The sequence below is a fragment of the Bombus terrestris genome, chromosome 14 (genome assembly GCF_910591885.1).
Source record: "Bombus terrestris chromosome 14, iyBomTerr1.2, whole genome shotgun sequence".
Taxonomy (NCBI): domain Eukaryota; kingdom Metazoa; phylum Arthropoda; class Insecta; order Hymenoptera; family Apidae; genus Bombus; species Bombus terrestris.
In genome coordinates this window covers 7,185,611-7,202,505 of record NC_063282.1, presented here as the reverse complement: position 1 = coordinate 7,202,505, position 16,895 = coordinate 7,185,611, and the positions used below count along the sequence as shown (strand labels likewise).

General features: G+C 32.7%; 2 protein-coding genes and 1 long non-coding RNA gene across 7 annotated transcripts; 1 reads left to right on the top strand and 2 right to left on the bottom strand.

The window, feature by feature from the left end:
* Positions 1 to 58: 58 nt before the first annotated feature.
* On the bottom strand, positions 59 to 8,226 carry LOC100647437 (neurotactin). 3 transcript variants are annotated; one of them, XM_048411818.1, is made up of 7 exons: positions 7,965 to 8,225; positions 5,763 to 6,002; positions 4,596 to 4,790; positions 4,034 to 4,247; positions 3,413 to 3,908; positions 2,659 to 3,327; positions 59 to 2,569 (listed from the first exon to the last, which is right to left on the bottom strand). In XM_048411818.1, the coding sequence occupies exons 2-7, from the start codon at positions 5,973 to 5,975 to the stop codon at positions 2,182 to 2,184; spliced, it is 2,175 nt and encodes a 724-aa protein (XP_048267775.1). In that variant the 5' UTR covers positions 5,976 to 6,002; positions 7,965 to 8,225; the 3' UTR covers positions 59 to 2,181. The 3 variants fall into 3 exon arrangements, with proteins under 3 accessions (XP_048267775.1, XP_048267774.1, XP_020722194.1); XM_048411817.1 differs by having other exon boundaries at positions 5,763 to 5,984; positions 7,965 to 8,224; XM_020866535.2 differs by lacking the exon at positions 4,596 to 4,790 and having other exon boundaries at positions 5,763 to 5,984; positions 7,965 to 8,226.
* Positions 8,227 to 8,900: 674 nt separating this feature from the next.
* Positions 8,901 to 14,360, top strand: LOC100650540 (protein O-mannosyl-transferase Tmtc3). 2 transcript variants are annotated; one of them, XM_003400840.4, is made up of 13 exons: positions 8,901 to 9,644; positions 10,127 to 10,263; positions 10,476 to 10,557; positions 10,777 to 10,876; positions 10,982 to 11,097; positions 11,172 to 11,344; positions 11,447 to 11,702; positions 11,792 to 11,940; positions 12,026 to 12,338; positions 12,420 to 12,710; positions 12,797 to 12,979; positions 13,071 to 13,355; positions 13,443 to 14,360. In XM_003400840.4, the coding sequence occupies exons 1-13, from the start codon at positions 9,453 to 9,455 to the stop codon at positions 14,187 to 14,189; spliced, it is 3,024 nt and encodes a 1,007-aa protein (XP_003400888.1). In that variant the 5' UTR covers positions 8,901 to 9,452; the 3' UTR covers positions 14,190 to 14,360. The 2 variants fall into 2 exon arrangements, with proteins under 2 accessions (XP_003400888.1, XP_012171797.1); XM_012316407.3 differs by lacking the exons at positions 8,901 to 9,644; positions 10,127 to 10,263 and having other exon boundaries at positions 10,470 to 10,557; positions 10,648 to 10,876.
* On the bottom strand, positions 14,155 to 16,779 carry LOC125386278. Of its 2 annotated transcripts, none has more exons than XR_007226278.1 (3): positions 16,036 to 16,779; positions 15,668 to 15,965; positions 14,155 to 15,488 (listed from the first exon to the last, which is right to left on the bottom strand). It is a non-coding gene; the product is annotated as an uncharacterized LOC125386278 (long non-coding RNA). The 2 variants fall into 2 exon arrangements; XR_007226279.1 differs by having other exon boundaries at positions 14,155 to 15,781; positions 15,899 to 15,965.
* Between the last annotated feature and the right edge of the window lie 116 nt (positions 16,780 to 16,895).

Sequence of the window (16,895 nt, the reverse complement as noted above, 5' to 3'; positions counted from 1 at the left end):
TTAAGGCAGTATTATGCGTACATATTTAAAAATTTAAAAATATTGGAAAATATGGACATTGATGTTAACACGTATTTATTTCCATGACTTTTTTTAGTATTTTTCGAGCAATGTGATTATAATCGTATAAACAATTTTTCCTAATGTCTTTATACGATGAAAAACTATCTATATAACTTCGAAATTGATAATTATTTATTTAAGTCATTGTAGATCTTTATATAAATAAATCTTTCTCGTAAATTGGATTCCAGTGATTTGGAGATTCATTAAAAATTGTGAATACAAAAATGTCCAGAAATTGAATTTTCCTTCCATTACATTTCATATTTTTTTACATATACACTATCAAATTTTATAAAATTATCTTCCCTAAAAAAAGGCCACTTTTCCTAAGATCATTAAGTTTTTAGTTTGGTCAAATATTCATTATTACGTAAATTAATAATTGTATTTAAAATCGCACTTCTTATTTTCTCATTGAATTAAATTTACAATTAATAAATGAAAGATGACGATTAAATTATTGAAAGTTATTTTGTTATAATAATTATATTAATAAATAATGCTTATTACGTATATTCCATCGTAATAGATGATCGATTTTTAACTATAAAGGTTGAAAAACGAATTACATTTTATTTTTCTCAAAATATCACACAAACATTCGGACGCACAACAATCAAAAAATCATATCAAACATTAAAGTTATAATAGATTTAGGAATATCCAAAATTTTTACACTTTTACCATACATTTTTATAACCGCTTTTTTTTCTAAATTAGTACAAAATGAATACAATATTTTAATTGGAAGTGTTATCAGGATATACATAATATTCCTAAATCTATACAAGTTTCCAAGTTAAAGGAATAAGTATGTGCCATGGTGCAATTTAATATTATAAAAACATGAACTCTATAAGTACATATACATCAATGCCGACGTATTTAAAGAAAAACTCTTGCACATCTCATTCATTTGCAATATGATAAAAACTTTGCTTAGAGAAACGGATCTTTTACATTATAAAATTATTTTCACAGTTAAAACTAACATAAAAAGACATTCATACGGAAATGAAATGCCGATTTGTAAAATCAGTCTTACAGTTCAAAAATCAGATTGAAGATATATATACATGTATATATCTCTCTATACTCATACGGAGATAGGAATACTTTAAGCATACTGAAACAAAAAGGGAAAACAGCAACAGTAATATGTACAAAGAAGAAAATAGCGAGTACCCTCCGTGGAAATGCATGAATTTTTATACGTATAAATATCTGGCAGCTTATTAAAAAATGACAGTATATATTCTCTCGAATGTGCTAAAAAAACAATACATTCAGGTAAATTAATGTGAAGTGCTTCTTAATACCTAAAAATGTTTGGACAACCCATGATCGCATCGAGTTCGCACTTTGTGAAAAAAATATTCTCAAAAAAGACATATTCCTTATATTGTTTAAGCAATGATTGTAAAATCAAAGTAATAAATAATTATCTTTTACTCTCAAATCTCACATATGAGGTTAAATACAGGTTTATGATTTCAGAATTAAAACGTCACGCTGTACTCATCTGGTTTATACAATAACTAATACTAGTTTCTTTAAAAATAATGTAAATCATAGAATTGGAAAACAGAATACGCTGTCTCGATCGCAAAAATAGCTATTCTTAAAAAAAAAAGAAAAAAAAAAAAGAAAAAACGAAAAGGAACTAAAAAAATTATTTTCTTTATACTTTTTTGATGTGAATCTAGACCTCTGAATTACTATCAGTTATTTTGCATCTACAATTTAATAAGAAAAATAAGTAATGTGCATTTTGTTCACGCTTCTATTATTATCTTATAAAATTATTATGATATGATTGAGTATTTCAATCATTATATCAATAAATTGTAATAAAATATCTTAACAATTTTCGTTCAATTTTTCGTAAAACATAATAACACTTCTTATTATATAAAAATTATTATAAAAAAGAGATAAATAGAAAATAGCAATTTAAAATTTTATTATTTCACTTTTCAAAATCAAGAAGATATGTCTTTCCAAAAAGTTTGTAAAGCAAGATCATTCGAGTACAGCACATCTCAAGTATAGTTGAAATCTTGGAATGACCATCAAACATATAATTCCAAAAGAAAGAAAGGAGAAAAAAAGAATTCAATCGACTCGACCATAAGATGGAACTATGTCTTTTGCTATCCAGAAGTCGCAATTAGGATAGTCACGATCAGGAAGCGTATCTTGTCCAACAATTAAGACTCGTTTTACGCCATTAGCATCTGCCTGAGCTACCTCGCCGTGCCAAACATAGTGATTGAAAAGCTGCTGCATAGCAGATACGTGTCTTTTTTCAGCAGGAGTACGAGCAGCATATGATCCGAGTATCGCTGCAGCATCACAATCAGGATCTGCAATATGACCCCGTGGCTGCGTCGCTACGTAGAATGGAATATTGGTCTTCATTCTGGCAACTGTCAGCAATGGACATACCACACGAACGTCCGAGATCATGCTTAGTAAACCTTTTAATGTTGCGTTATAACGTCTGAAGAAATTTCAATTTCTTATGTTTCTCGATCTCCAACCTCTAGCTTTGATTAATAATGAAATATATAATAAATAAAAGATTCTAACCTGAGAGCTTCGTCCGCTAAACCAGATGTTCCTAATAAAGACTCCTTTACAATTTTCTCTACTTGTGTGGAATTGAGAGTAGCGTTGGAAGTGAGATACTTAAGAGGGACTCCAGCATGAGCAGTAGTGCCCATTACAATTTTCACCGAAAATTCATCCCTTGCCCAAATTTGACCTACAGGTTCCTGAAGAATGGCACGATCGAGCACCAACCATTCATGTCTCCTATCTCTTGTTGTCGCTTCTCTGGTTTCAGGCAGACCAACGTTTCCTAAATGCCATGTCTCAGGAACTGAATCCATTATCTCCTCGGCACTTTTGCTTCGCAAACAAGCGGCGTCATTACATCTTGTAGAATTTAAAAATAGTTCGTTAAGTGTTTCAGAAACTTCTAATTCTCTTCCGGGAAATATTGCACTACCGCTGGAAATCCACACTCGCTGGAAAAGATCCCTTGTTCGCCGAATGCCAACTAAAGTTGTGACAAGCGTTCCTCCTGCCCGATGACCCCATAAAGTTACGGCCGATTTATTTCCCCCGAAATGTTCAATGTTAAGATGAACCCACTGAAGCGCTGCTATGATATCCGACAACCCGTAATTTCCGGACGTGAGAGGATGCGATGTTCTTGAAAGTTGATCTGCAGCTAAAAAGCCGAAGATTCCTAACCTGAAATATAAAAAAACTCAACACTTAAAATATTTATATAAATTATACAATGTTATCAAAATCAAGTTAAGGAGTTAAGACTAACCGGAAGTTAGGTCTAACAAACACCATATCACGGACACGAGCAAGTTTTGCAGAAGGCTGCATTACACCTGGAGAACCACCACTGAGGGTTTCAGCACCAATCATAACGACCACCGATAAAGGTGAATCATATCTGACTTCAGGCGTGAAAACATCTAAATATAAGCAATCTTCGCTTCCGATAATCCTTCCTGAAGCCTCCCGTTGCCAACAAAGTTTCGAGGAATTGTGTGCTTGATACGTATTCGTCCAGCAGTATTCAATTTTTCTTAGGGGTTCCGCAGGTTGCCAACGACGATTTTCTAATGGTGGGATTGCATATGGGATCCCACGAAATGCGAATGCACCATCTTCTGACACACCTTGCACAGGTCCGCAAGAAGTTACTGCTTTGACAAAGCTCCCATCCTTTATCAACTGTGAAACATTCTTTCTCGGACCGATGCAAGCGATACAGATGATAATCACGACTGATACCAGGATACACAATGTTGTCACTATTATTAATATATACATTACACAAAAAATTAATTACCTACATTATTTAAATTTACATAATTGAAATTTCTCAACATTTTAAATTTAAAATAAAGAGATTCAAATCCAAATCGTAATTTCGTACCTAGCGCAAATAAATTTCTCCTTGCAGCGGATATACAAGCTACAAGAAAATGTTGTTTAGGAGATTCAATTCCGTCTGGAGCATCTCCATCGAGTCGAACAGTTTCCATACCATCTTCGTTACTGATAGGATTTTTCTCCGTCACAACATCGTCAAGAGTTTCAACACTCGCCAATCCAGCAGCTCCAGTAATTCCCAATTCCACTTCACCTTCCTAAAATAATTTATAATACATTACAAAATAATGTACAATTCATTTTTGTTTGTATTGAAATTTATAAGACAATAATATTTGCATTTTCGTACGTTGAAATATTACTGACTAAAACGAATAAAGCAGCTATTAACGGCGAAGCATACACCTTGATAAAAGGCAGTACGTGTTTGAGTGTGGTAAATTATGTTTCAAGACTGTATAGGGTTTCGCTCGATATATTTCATTTTTATCATAGATAGTTGACACAAATTTCATATTATATTGGAACTTTGTTTAAGAATCTTATTTAAAAAAAAGATAATTTAAAGAAAAATTAATATAAAGAAAATATTAACTATTAACTACCTTATTTTTTTTTCTAGGAAAAACAGAGACTAAGGGTAACTTTATGGTGTCGAGAATTCTCTTGCGGCTTTCCTTTTCCTTTGCGTCTTTATTCGGTGTGCTTGTTTTCTCTGATGATACATTTTGATCACTTTCTTTAACAGTTTTTTCCGTTGAATCGCCTTCTCCAATTTCAGTAGGCTTACAATCATCCTCCTAACAATAGAAATTATATATGCATTTGGTGTATGTTCTCTATACAATATATGTTTCTTGCATAACATCGATATTCAATTAAAAAATCATCATCATCATCATCATCATTTTGTACCGATATTTATTATTTAAAAGGTACATAATCAATAATGCCAGGTGTGCTGTTCGTCTGACGTCATTCATTGGTTTAATGTTGGAAAAAAATCGTTACGGGGCTATGAACACCCCTCATGAACACGCCATGATGCTCCAGGAACTTGTGCTCTTTCGAATGACATCGTTTCTTTGTAAACAGACAATCGAGCAAAGAAAAATTTATATTTTGTGTCGTCTATGTTTATATCCGTTTAAATTAAGGTTTCGATGCGATTGGTATAATCATATTCTACACGGGTTCTATAGAGATTTATTTAAACGCCCACGGCAATGTTTGCGTGACTACCAGCGCGTGCAGCGAGCAATTTAAAATAGAATATATGAATCTCAACGACAGTCGTACACCATACAAAACGATTACACGATTACAATGATTTCTATATAATTCTGAAGAATGAATGAAATATTGTGGATGCAAGTAACATTCGCTTTCCCTATGCATTACATCTTCTATAGGGTGGAAAAAATGCAGGATGCTATTAGTAGACTAAGGATGTGTATGTATATATAGGGAATTTAAATGCATAAATACGTAATATTTAGAGGACGAAACAAATTTCTATTTATCTTTTATCCATAAAAATTCGAATTTACATAAACATCCACAATCTAGCTATCAGACTTGGATTTCTTGAGGAAGCATGTTGCAAAGCATTCCGGAGTAAGGTTTAAAACAAGCTGAAACTCTTAAGGTCCTAGATATCTTGTCAGAGAGATAAGGCCACTTAAAAAGACAGTCCTGATAATATACTATTATTAAAACAAAAAGGAAAGGCAGTTTAAAGAGAATTAAAGAGAAAATTCCTTTGTTATTACTTTACACAACTCCTTGCTCTTTGTACGACAGAAGCCGGGCATCTTAATACCGCCAATTGGAATTTTCTTCTTAGGTTTCTGGTCTTCGGATTCCGCGTCTGGAGCGGTCGATGCCACCGTATGTTTCGTGTTCTCGGCGTTCAACATTTTCTCTCTCTCTTCCTCTGCAATTTCTTTCTTATCCATGCTTTTCTCTTGATCTTCTTGACTCATGCTTTACTCCTAAAAATCGGATTAAACCCAACACCAATTAAATATTAACAGATCGGTGTTTTTAATATATAAATACATTGTAACGTTTTTTAATAGACAAATCATGTCCACAGACATAATTTATTAATTATTTAATTATTCTTTTGATAGTAATGTTTAGTTATTAAGTAAAAGAGGCTCCTTTTTTAATGAATTTGAAAGAATATAAATTTTAAGGGGAAGGAGAAATATCATAATGAAAAATTTAAGCTTATGCAATCAAAGGGAAAACGCGTGAGGACGTTACAATTTGTATTACTCCATATACAGAGTGTTTACTCCAATTCAATTCAAATTCAATACACAAACATAAGAAGGAGCAATAATCTGACAGATACCATGGAAATATTTAAAGACAATTTTTTCGGATATATAATATGTAATAAACAAATTTAGTTTATGTTTGAACTTGTTTTCTGATGAAGAATCAATCTTTCCCTAGTTGTACCATCAATTAACAGATATCTCATCAATATAGATAGATTTTGATTAATAACAGTTTTATGTTACATGTTTGCAAATGGTTGAAGAATTGTACGTCGCGTTGGAGTGAACACCCTGTATACGTATAAGCGTTGCAGCTGGCGTCGGGACGCCCAGACGTAAACCGATCGATCGGATGGCATTGCTCTCTGAGCCTATTGCCTCGAGGAGTCTAGCAATGCATAGTTACTTCACTTCTATTTTTTCAATAACTTCCGGTAGCTTTACAGAAGCTTTTACCCTTCTATTAAATTGTATTAATTTTTTAATTATTTTACATTATCAATATAGAAACATCATAGACCAATATAATGTATACATATAAATACATGAAAATTTGAGTTACAAATTTGAAAATAAAGTACTTAATTTTTGGCAAAATAAAAATGAAACAAAAAATAATTTTGGTAACTTAGAATTTAAATTAGATTAAAATTCGCAAATGTTCTATCACATGTTAATATATCTTAATAACTCAAATTTTCAAATTTAAAACATCAAACTGAAATTAAAAGATTCTAATTCAGTAGCATGGATTATTATATGTTATGGACTGTCATAGAATTATACACTTTTTATCTATACTCTCTTTCTTAAGTGACAAATACGTTATATACAAGTATATATAGAATATATAGAATATATAGAAGTAACGTAAAATAAGAAATAATATTGATATTTAATTAAAGACTAGAACAACGTTTATTTCGTTCTATATAATAATTATTTAATATGTACATATTTTCTAATGAATTTCCACTATTCACTATTTCTTCAAATTGCAATTTATACGTTGTTAGTTAAAACAATAATGACAAATATATTGTATATACATGTTTAAAAACGATTAATCTTACTCCAAAAACGTATATGATTAATTTTACTCCGAGAAACGTTAGAAATATGAACGCAGTAATATAGTTTTAACAGACAAATACGAAGACATGGAGGTAGTCAGTGTACAGACAAATTCGATCCAACAAATACTGGTCGAAACGTAAAGTGATTTTTTTCTTTGTACTTCTCCCCTAGCTTGCAGCCCCTTTATATTATGTTTCACGCATCGCCACTGTCGCGCAGTTCCGAAACAAATACGTTGAACTTTCTCTTTCGTGGATACGATTCATACAATTACAATTTCATACAATTAGTTTGAACTTAATCAATTATTCGTACAAAATGTATTTAAAATATCCATAAAGACTGTTTCTGCTACAATTATCTTCTTATTTCACCTTTCTCCTTTATTTACTATATTATACACATTAGGTAGCCATTTATAATTCGGAATTATTATTTAAAAACAATTCGATCAATGTTTATTCTTACTTCGCATTTTCCCTTTTATTAATCAAATTTACTTGATTTTATCCACGATTCAGTTCAACGTATCTTTCATTGTACGAATCGTGTGAATGGCATTTTCGATACCGCAGGTAACAGAGAAATAAAGTTGTAAATACTCACTCTTTTCGGCAGATTCGGAAAGGACGCTACTGAATTTTGCAGAAAGATTGCTTCTTTTCTGTGTCGAGAAGCTGTCGGATTGCCAGGCAATCTCGAGATTATCGTGTTGATCCTGCCGATAATGATCACTTCATCGATCGTGAAAAGATATTTAAATTTGATTCGGCACTTTACGAGAAAACTGTTTCAAATAGCGCAAATGTCACTACAAACGAAGCTTAGGGCATGCCTACCTCGACTGTCGCCCTACGAGCCGTCTACGATGCTTTCCCCCACCATGATTTTTATACGATGTGACGCTCCTATTGGTCGATTTTAACTATGCGCGGTCGCTTTGTTTTAAATGCTTCATATCATATGCTCTTTTCCTTATTTGTACCTGTTATTAAACACTGTTATACAATTGAAACTTTGCTTATTTTTATAAAACAAATAAAGATAGAAATAAAAATATTTTATTCAATGTATTCGTTAGCTATATAACACATACGAATAGAACTAACCCATTAAGAACCAACGATGCAATAACATAACATTCCACTTATGATTTCTTTATAATCAATTCACATTATCGAATTCTAGTGAATTCATGTTGGGATTGCGAAAAAAGATTCCATATATTCCAGATTTTCCATAGATGTTTAAACAAGTCTAACAATTATAGCACAGTAATCTAAATAACCGGTATATATGTTAGGTTAACCAAACATAAAATTTTCTACTACAAGACCTAACCTAATACTATGACATAATGTCTGAACTTGTTGGATCAATCACTTGCTACAAGCAAAGATAATAAATATCATATACATATCTCTAAAGAAAAAATATTTCAAGAATAAGGATATTTTGAATTACACGTCAGTGAAGATGTGTACGGTGGTAGTTCGCGCTTAGTCGAGCAACGCGCATGCGCGTTCTTTCTGAAGTAAATTCGCGTCGTCGCCGTCGTAATATCGTACTTGCGTTGTACTCGTTTCACGATACGTAGCGTGCACTGCTGTACAGCCGTATACACGTCTACTGTTTGACAGTTCGATTTTAACGCGCGCATACAGTAATCTACGATTCCGGTTCGCCGGTTTGTCTATTCGGTGTTGAAAATTTTTCCTTTGGAGAACGTTTGAACCTGCTTGCCATTGACATGTCTTTCATCGAATTCCGGAGATCGGCCTGTGAGGAAACCCGCTTGTATTCCATAGTACTGGATACATAAGCGTCCATAATGTGTTCGAAGAGGAACGTACCAACGTCTACGTGCCTAGAGATAAGATTCCTGCGTCTCTTCTGGACATCGCGGGGTTAAACTCTCGGCTCGACAGACAGGATAGCTAGTTAGATAGATAACATAAATAGTTAGAAAAGAAAACGGGCAAAAATATAACAAACAAAAGATAACGTCGGTAGCGAAATCGAAAGAGGTTCCCGATTAGGGTATCTAAGTCGAAAATCGTGAGAAAAATACGGCCGATCAATGTCTTATTTGTGATGGGAGTGCCTGCGCGGGGAGCACTCGCGGCGATTGTCGCCATAAGCGCGTTCGCTGTCTATCTAAATAGCCTTAATTGCGGCTTCGTTTTCGATGACATTTCTGCGATAAAAGATAATCGCGACTTAAGGCCTCATACACCTCTAAAAAACGTTTTTTACAATGATTTCTGGGGTACTCCTATGCATAAGGTGGGTGAATACGATAGAGAGATGGTTTCGATTCCCCCTTCCCCCTTTTACTCTTGTCTTTACCTTGTGTATTGATCCGTTCAACTCTTCTCCTCCTTTCCCTTCCCTTTCGATTTGGTTCGATTCGAATCAGTTTTATCCAAGTCAATTTTTTAGTTTTATTTTGAATTATTTATGTTTCTTACATGGATAGAATCAATATCTTTTTTTCCAGTCGACTTTATTTCTGGTCAGAAAAGTTGTTTTTTTTTTTTGTTGCTTGCCGATCGTTTCAAGGAAGATAATGTTTTTCCTTTATTTTGCTCTTAAATAAAATTGTGTTATAATAAACGCAAAGCGTTAGAGTAACTTTCTGTTTATTTTGCTATGATCCACTATGTATGACCCTATGAAATGTATAATTAAAATATTTTATTATTTATGTAGTTGTATAAGATTATCTTATGTACAAAATATTGAAAGAATTCTGTTCTTGCAAATAGGAGCAGTCGCACAAATCATATAGACCTTTGTGCGTTCTCACATTTCGATGGAATTACCTGATTCACCAATTGGATCCTATGGGATATCACCTGCTTAATGTTATCCTACATGTTGGAGTATGCTTATTATATTTCAGGTGTGTGTTTTTTTAAACTAAGACTTCTCCTTTTTAACTTTGCTATATAATTAATTGATTTAGTCCCACAAATAGTAGGCAAATTAAAAATTAGATACTGAAGGAATGTGACACAACATTAGTAACTTATTTATATATCATTGAAATTGTTTTCATTCATTTTATAAAGTAGTTACAAATCAATATAAAGTGTGTCTTAATCACCATTGCAGGACATGCTTGATGTTTCTATCTGATTCTGCAACTTTTGTATCTTCTCTTCTGTTTGCGGTTCATCCTATACATACAGAGGCAGTAAGTTGTTTAGACTGCTTTCCATATCGATCGAATCGATCGACGTTACCTTGAAATTATATGAGAATATTATTTGATAATTATTTCTAGTCCTTGTTCTTCCCTTCGGCGACAAGCTATCATGTGTCCAGATTCAAAGGGTCGACGTCGAGCGATCGATCGCGTCGTAGTTCCTAGTTCGTGTTTAGATGCATTGTCAGTGGATAATCGTGTATTAAGGTTACAGGAGTGGTCGGAAGAGCAGAAACATTGTCCTCTTTATTTTATTTAGCGGCTCTAATCATGTACACTAAATGCTGTAGAAGTAGAAAATCTACAGGTAAAAATGTTTAAAAATTTCTTTTTATCCTTATTTCCTAATAGATTTACTACTACAACTTTCTATTCATTCAAGTAGACATTAATGTTTTTATATTTTTTTTAGGATGGAAATCTTTGATATTATCTATGTCTTTTGTTTTCACTGCCATGTTGTGCAAAGAACAAGGAATAACAGCCACTGCAGTTTGTGTATTCTATGAAATTTTTGTTGTGCAAAAGGTAAATTTATATGTAAACCATATTTATTAATATTAAATATTTATTTCAACTTGTATATTTCATTACCTGCTTAGGTAAGAGCAATGGATATTTTCCTGACGTTAAAGGCAGCTTTTGGTGGGAAGAAAATATCACTTGCTTGGTCCAGTGAAGGTACAAAACGACTGACAGTCCTTACGCTTGTCACGTTTAGTTTACTTATCCTTCGGTTACATGTAATGGGCTCAAAGTTACCTGTATTTACCAGGTATCTATAAATAATAATTAAAAGATCAAAGAATCTTATTCTTGTAAATAATAAAATTCTAATAGTAAAACAAAGAAAAATAATTTTTTAATGACACTTTAGATTTGACAATCCCGCATCTGTGGCCCCAACGCCAATAAGGCAGCTTACCTATAATTACCTCGCAGCAGTTAATCTAAGGCTGCTATTTCTTCCAAGCGATTTATGCTGTGATTGGACTATGGGAACGATACCCTTAATAGAAAATTTTACAGATCCTCGTAATCTGGCCACTATAGCAACTCATACGACCATATTAGGATTGTTGGTAACAGCAATTTTAACACCTAATAGACAAACTTCCATTATTCTCATAATGGTTAGTATCAAATGTAGACTAACTGCATTTTTCGCTTGACGTAAATGTATTATTTCCAAGAAGTAATATGAACCGATTGTTTTGTATAGAGCTTGGCTATGATGATACTCCCATTTTTACCTGCCTCAAATCTCTTCTTCCCAGTTGGATTCGTCATTGCGGAAAGAGTATTGTATGCTCCGTCTATGGGATTTTGTATGCTCATTGGATATGGATGGAGCATTTTATCTGATAAAAAGTAAATTTCGCTAAAAAAAAATATCAATGAGATTTCAAAATTTTCTCAAAAACATATTTCTAATTTTCATTTCTTATATTTGCAGATTTAAGAAAGTAACACTATTTTTATTAATAACTCTTTTGGCTGCGCACACAACGAAGACTTTTATCAGGAATTACGATTGGTTGGATGAATATTCTATATTCATGTCAGGATTAAAAGTGAATGATCGCAATGCTAAATTGTTCAATAATGTGGGGCATGCTTTGGAAAGTCAAGGAAGATTCAAGGAAGCATTGAATTTTTTTAATATGGCTGTGCAAGTTCAAGGCGATGACATTGGTGCACACATTAACGTGGGTAGAACCTATAATCATCTGAAAATGTTTAAAGAAGCTGAAGACGCATATCTGAAGGTAAATGCATAGTTAAAGCGATATATTTATTAGAATTTAATGATAAAGTAATATTAAGTTTATCTGATAACTTTCTTTCAGGCAAAATCTTTACTACCAAAACCAAAACCCGGAGAGTCGTACCAAGCGCGAATAGCTCCGAATCATTTGAATGTTTTCGTAAATTTAGCAAACCTAATAGCGAAGAATGCAACTAGGTTAGAGGAAGCCGATCTGCTTTATAGACAAGCCATTAGTATGCGCGCCGATTACACGCAAGCGTATATTAATCGAGGCGATATTTTAATTAAACTTAATCGTACCAAAGAAGCCCAAGAAGTTTATGAACGGGCCCTTTTCTACGATAGTAATAATCCAGACATTTATTACAACGTAAATATCAAGAATGAAATCATTAATGTTACCAATGTTTATTAAAAAAATAAATTATTAATATGATAATGCTTTAATTTTTAAAGCTTGGGGTCGTATTTCTTGAACAAGGGAAAGCATCTCAAGCTCTAGCATATCTTGACAAGGCTCTCGAATTTGATCCAGAACACGAACAAGCGTTACTCAATTCAGCTATTTTACTCCAAGAGCTAGGACGTGCTGAATTACGAAAAGTAGCTAGAGAAAGACTTCTGAAACTTTTACGAAAAGTATTTTGCTCTACATTTTTTCATACACAATGCAAAGATAATATTTCAAAATAGTTCTTCACATCATAAACGTATTGATACTTACTTTCAGGATTCTAACAATGAACGAGTTCATTTTAATCTTGGAATGCTGGCTATGGATGACCATGATAGTGGAAGCGCAGAACGATGGTTTCGTAATGCTGTTGCTCTTAAAGAGGATTTCCGTTCAGCATTATTCAATTTGGCTCTTTTGCTAGCAGATGAACAACGCCCCCTTGAAGCTGCTCCATTTTTAAACCAACTAGTTAGATTTCACCCGGACCACGTTAAAGGATTAATCCTTCTAGGTGATATTTATATAAATAATATAAAGGATTTGGATGCTGCTGAAAATGTAAGTTAGAGAGATTGGAGTCATAAAATTCTTCCAAATATTTTATGCACCATAGAAACAATAATGGGGATTTTTTAATTGTTACAGTGTTACCGTAAAATACTGCAACTGGACCCAACAAATATTCAAGGCCTTCATAATTTATGTGTCGTAATGGTTGAGCGTGGTAAGTTAGGCTTGGCTGCTCAATGTTTGGAAACAGCGGCAGCCCTAGCACCTCATCAGGATTACGTGCATAGACACCTGGCTATTGTCAAGGCTCGTATCAGCAGACTACCTCCGGAGCAACGCGACACAGAGGTTTTCGACGATTCCTTTTGGCAAACTGGTCCCAAGGAAAGAAATTTCAACATGGGAGATATTTCCAGCAGCAGTAATGTTGGAAGTACTAGTGGCGCAAATGGTCTCGGCAATATGGAAAATAGCGGTAGCCAATTTCTAGGCAAAACGGATTCTGTATTCTCGAATCACCATAATCATATAGGTCATAAAAAAAGCAGCACGGACTCAATGAATAATCATATTGTGCATCTGAAGAGTTCATTGAAACCTGCAAGAGTTCCATTGAACGAAGTGAAGCAGGAAGTGAAAGATACGCACATCAATCACGGCAGGTCGTTGAAGACGAGTGCAAGTTCAAGCGAGCAGCAAGAATTTTCGTCTGGAAGGGTGTTTGGTAAAAGCGTGAGCTCAGATGCAACGGAATTGACAATCGATCGGGAACGTACGACTAAAACGATTAATTCGGAGAAGTTCGATAGCGCTACACCGGCATTTTCAACTGGCGAAAAGCATGCTGGAACCACACGACAAAAGGATACCGCACTTTCATAGTACTGACATTTGAAAATCGCGCCGAATACTGTATAAAGTTATATTCTACATATAACGAAAGGTGGTACAGTCGTATAGAGCTAATGTGTGAATATAAAATAAATACAGAGTATTGTTTTATATGCTGTACGAATAGAACGTTTTGTAAAATATATTAAAAAATGTGCATTCCTTTGGTTTTGTCTTTACAATTGAATGCGAATAGAGCTTTTACCTCTGTTCATAACTTATGATTCCTCATTCTATATTTTAAACATTCATATATTTTTTATTATATACATTATTTTTTTTTTATCAACTTCAATTAAAGAAATATTTGAACATCATTTTTTTTTAGTCCCGTAAAATATATTTCGATACCAATATCTTCTTTTTAAAGATCATTTTATAAATTTTGTTTGATTGTGCTCCAAAGAGAAATGAGAAATTGATATGCAGCGAAATACCATATTATCTCATTTAATGTAACAAAAGATAATGTGTTCAATATTACTAGAGATGTTTCTACAATTTTATAAAGAACTCAGCAACCTTTTTTGCTAACATATTTTTTCTGCTTTTCCTTAGTGAATCACGAGCTTCTTCACGAGCCGGTAAGTGCATCCCTTAACGTATACTTTGCATTTTCATATGTATATTGTATTTTTATTAACTTACATTTAAATGAGAAATAAATATAATACATGGAATATATATATTTAGCGCTAAAAAAAAAAATAGAAAGGTTAATTTCAAAGGTAAATTTTAAAAAGAAACCAAAGAAGAAGATAATTTGAGATTAGTGAGTTTCACGTTCACCTCTTCTCAAGATTTAAAACTAAACTTAGGTCCCTATCACTGTAAGCGGATTTCTTGTCGATAACGTGGATAACGATAGTAATAATAAGCAGTAGTGATAGATAATAAAGTAATGCGATAATCAGCCAGGAATACAACTACAACACTTGGCTAAAAAATGAAAAAAGAAACAAGAACAAAGTAGAAATATGTGGCTTCTCGCGCGTTTACCATCTCTGTCATCGACTTGTGTTAGTAGGGACTGAGCTTATATGCATATTGCTGGGATTGTCGATTTTAAACAGAGTAAAATAACTAGTAATCGGTGGATCAAGAGTTGAATACGACCTCCTCTCTTTCCTCTTCTTCTTTCATTTCTTTCTATCCTCAATGTTATATTTCTCTTTTTTCTCTTCTTCTATTTATAGACCTTTTTTCCTTACTCTTGCTTAAAGAAAATCAAAGAGAAAAATAACGTGTTCAAGTGGATGTAGAAAATCTTCGGTGTATTAAAGATGTTCTCTGAAAAAGTAGACGCGTCAGGTGTACATAGTAATTGTTCAGTATTTAAATGTGTATTCAAATTTTAAAAATGCAAGAGTATTGTTAAACGGAAACGGTGGTGTTTAATTGTTTCGATGAACCGAATGAAATGAAGACAAATAAACGGAAAAAAAGAACAATGCATTATTACGAATTACCCTTTTGCGTCGATCATTTCTGTTCGTTTTAAGCGTTGACATCTGGTCAAAGCATATTTGTGTCATCTTTGGTTACGGATTATGGAAGTATGAACATTTTCATGAGAGAAGTACCTAAACGAAGCGATTACAATATTTGTTTTAATTTAATTTGAAATCGTTGCTGAAAATTCGATTTTACCAGAGTGGTTGGAAGATGTCGTTAAATTAATATAATCGATTATCTCTTACCGATTACATAATTCAATAGATCGATAAATAATTGTCAGAACCATTAAGATAGTTCCATTTCTACGCTCTGAAAATTTACGACATTACAGAAAAAGACAATTAAGAAAAGGGAAGGAGAATATGAATAAAATACTTACTGTATATGCCAATGTTCAAGATTGTCAAGAAATCTTTTATTCTTAGAGTTAATCGAAAGGTAACTGTCCAAAATTATATAAACTAATTCCTTTCATTCATACATATAACGGCATGCAAAATAAAATTGAAATTATCGATTCATGCTTGAGATATTCGATATCAATCGATTCGATATATTCGATACATAGTATTGCCTTGCAGACTGACGATCACTATAAAAAATACTTTCGTTGTTAAATAATTGAATAATCACTAATTTTCACGCTGATTTCGTCAGTTATTATTGTTAAGATAATATTTTGTAGTTTTCTGCTACATCAATATTTTAATAACACAATAATGCAACATATATAATATATGATATTATCATATACGAAATGTGATGTAGAGTTACACCAATATGCGACGATGAAGGATTAAATCCTATTTAAATAATTTTGTAAATTTACTGTTTTTTTTTTTAAATTGTGTAACTCTTCTATATAGCGATTTGACGATGTAATATAAATTATAAACTATCAATTTTCGAATTTCAGTATCTCAAAGTAATTTCAGTATTACTTGGGTTAAGTATTGGATATCACTATCTTATTCAATTTCTCTATTCACTTCACATCGAGACAGAATTAATGCCATAGATCTTCTCTTATTAACTAACCAGATTCTCTAAATAATTGGTCAATTAGCAAGACAATCAATAAAATCTATATGAATCGATATAATCTATTTATACGTATTATTAATGAATATAATCTATTCGAAACGGTAATCTATGATATATTGTTTAGATTTAGAATATTGCAATTTAAAAATATGCAAGAGAAACAGATATTTTTAAATTAAAATGTAGCCTTAAGTT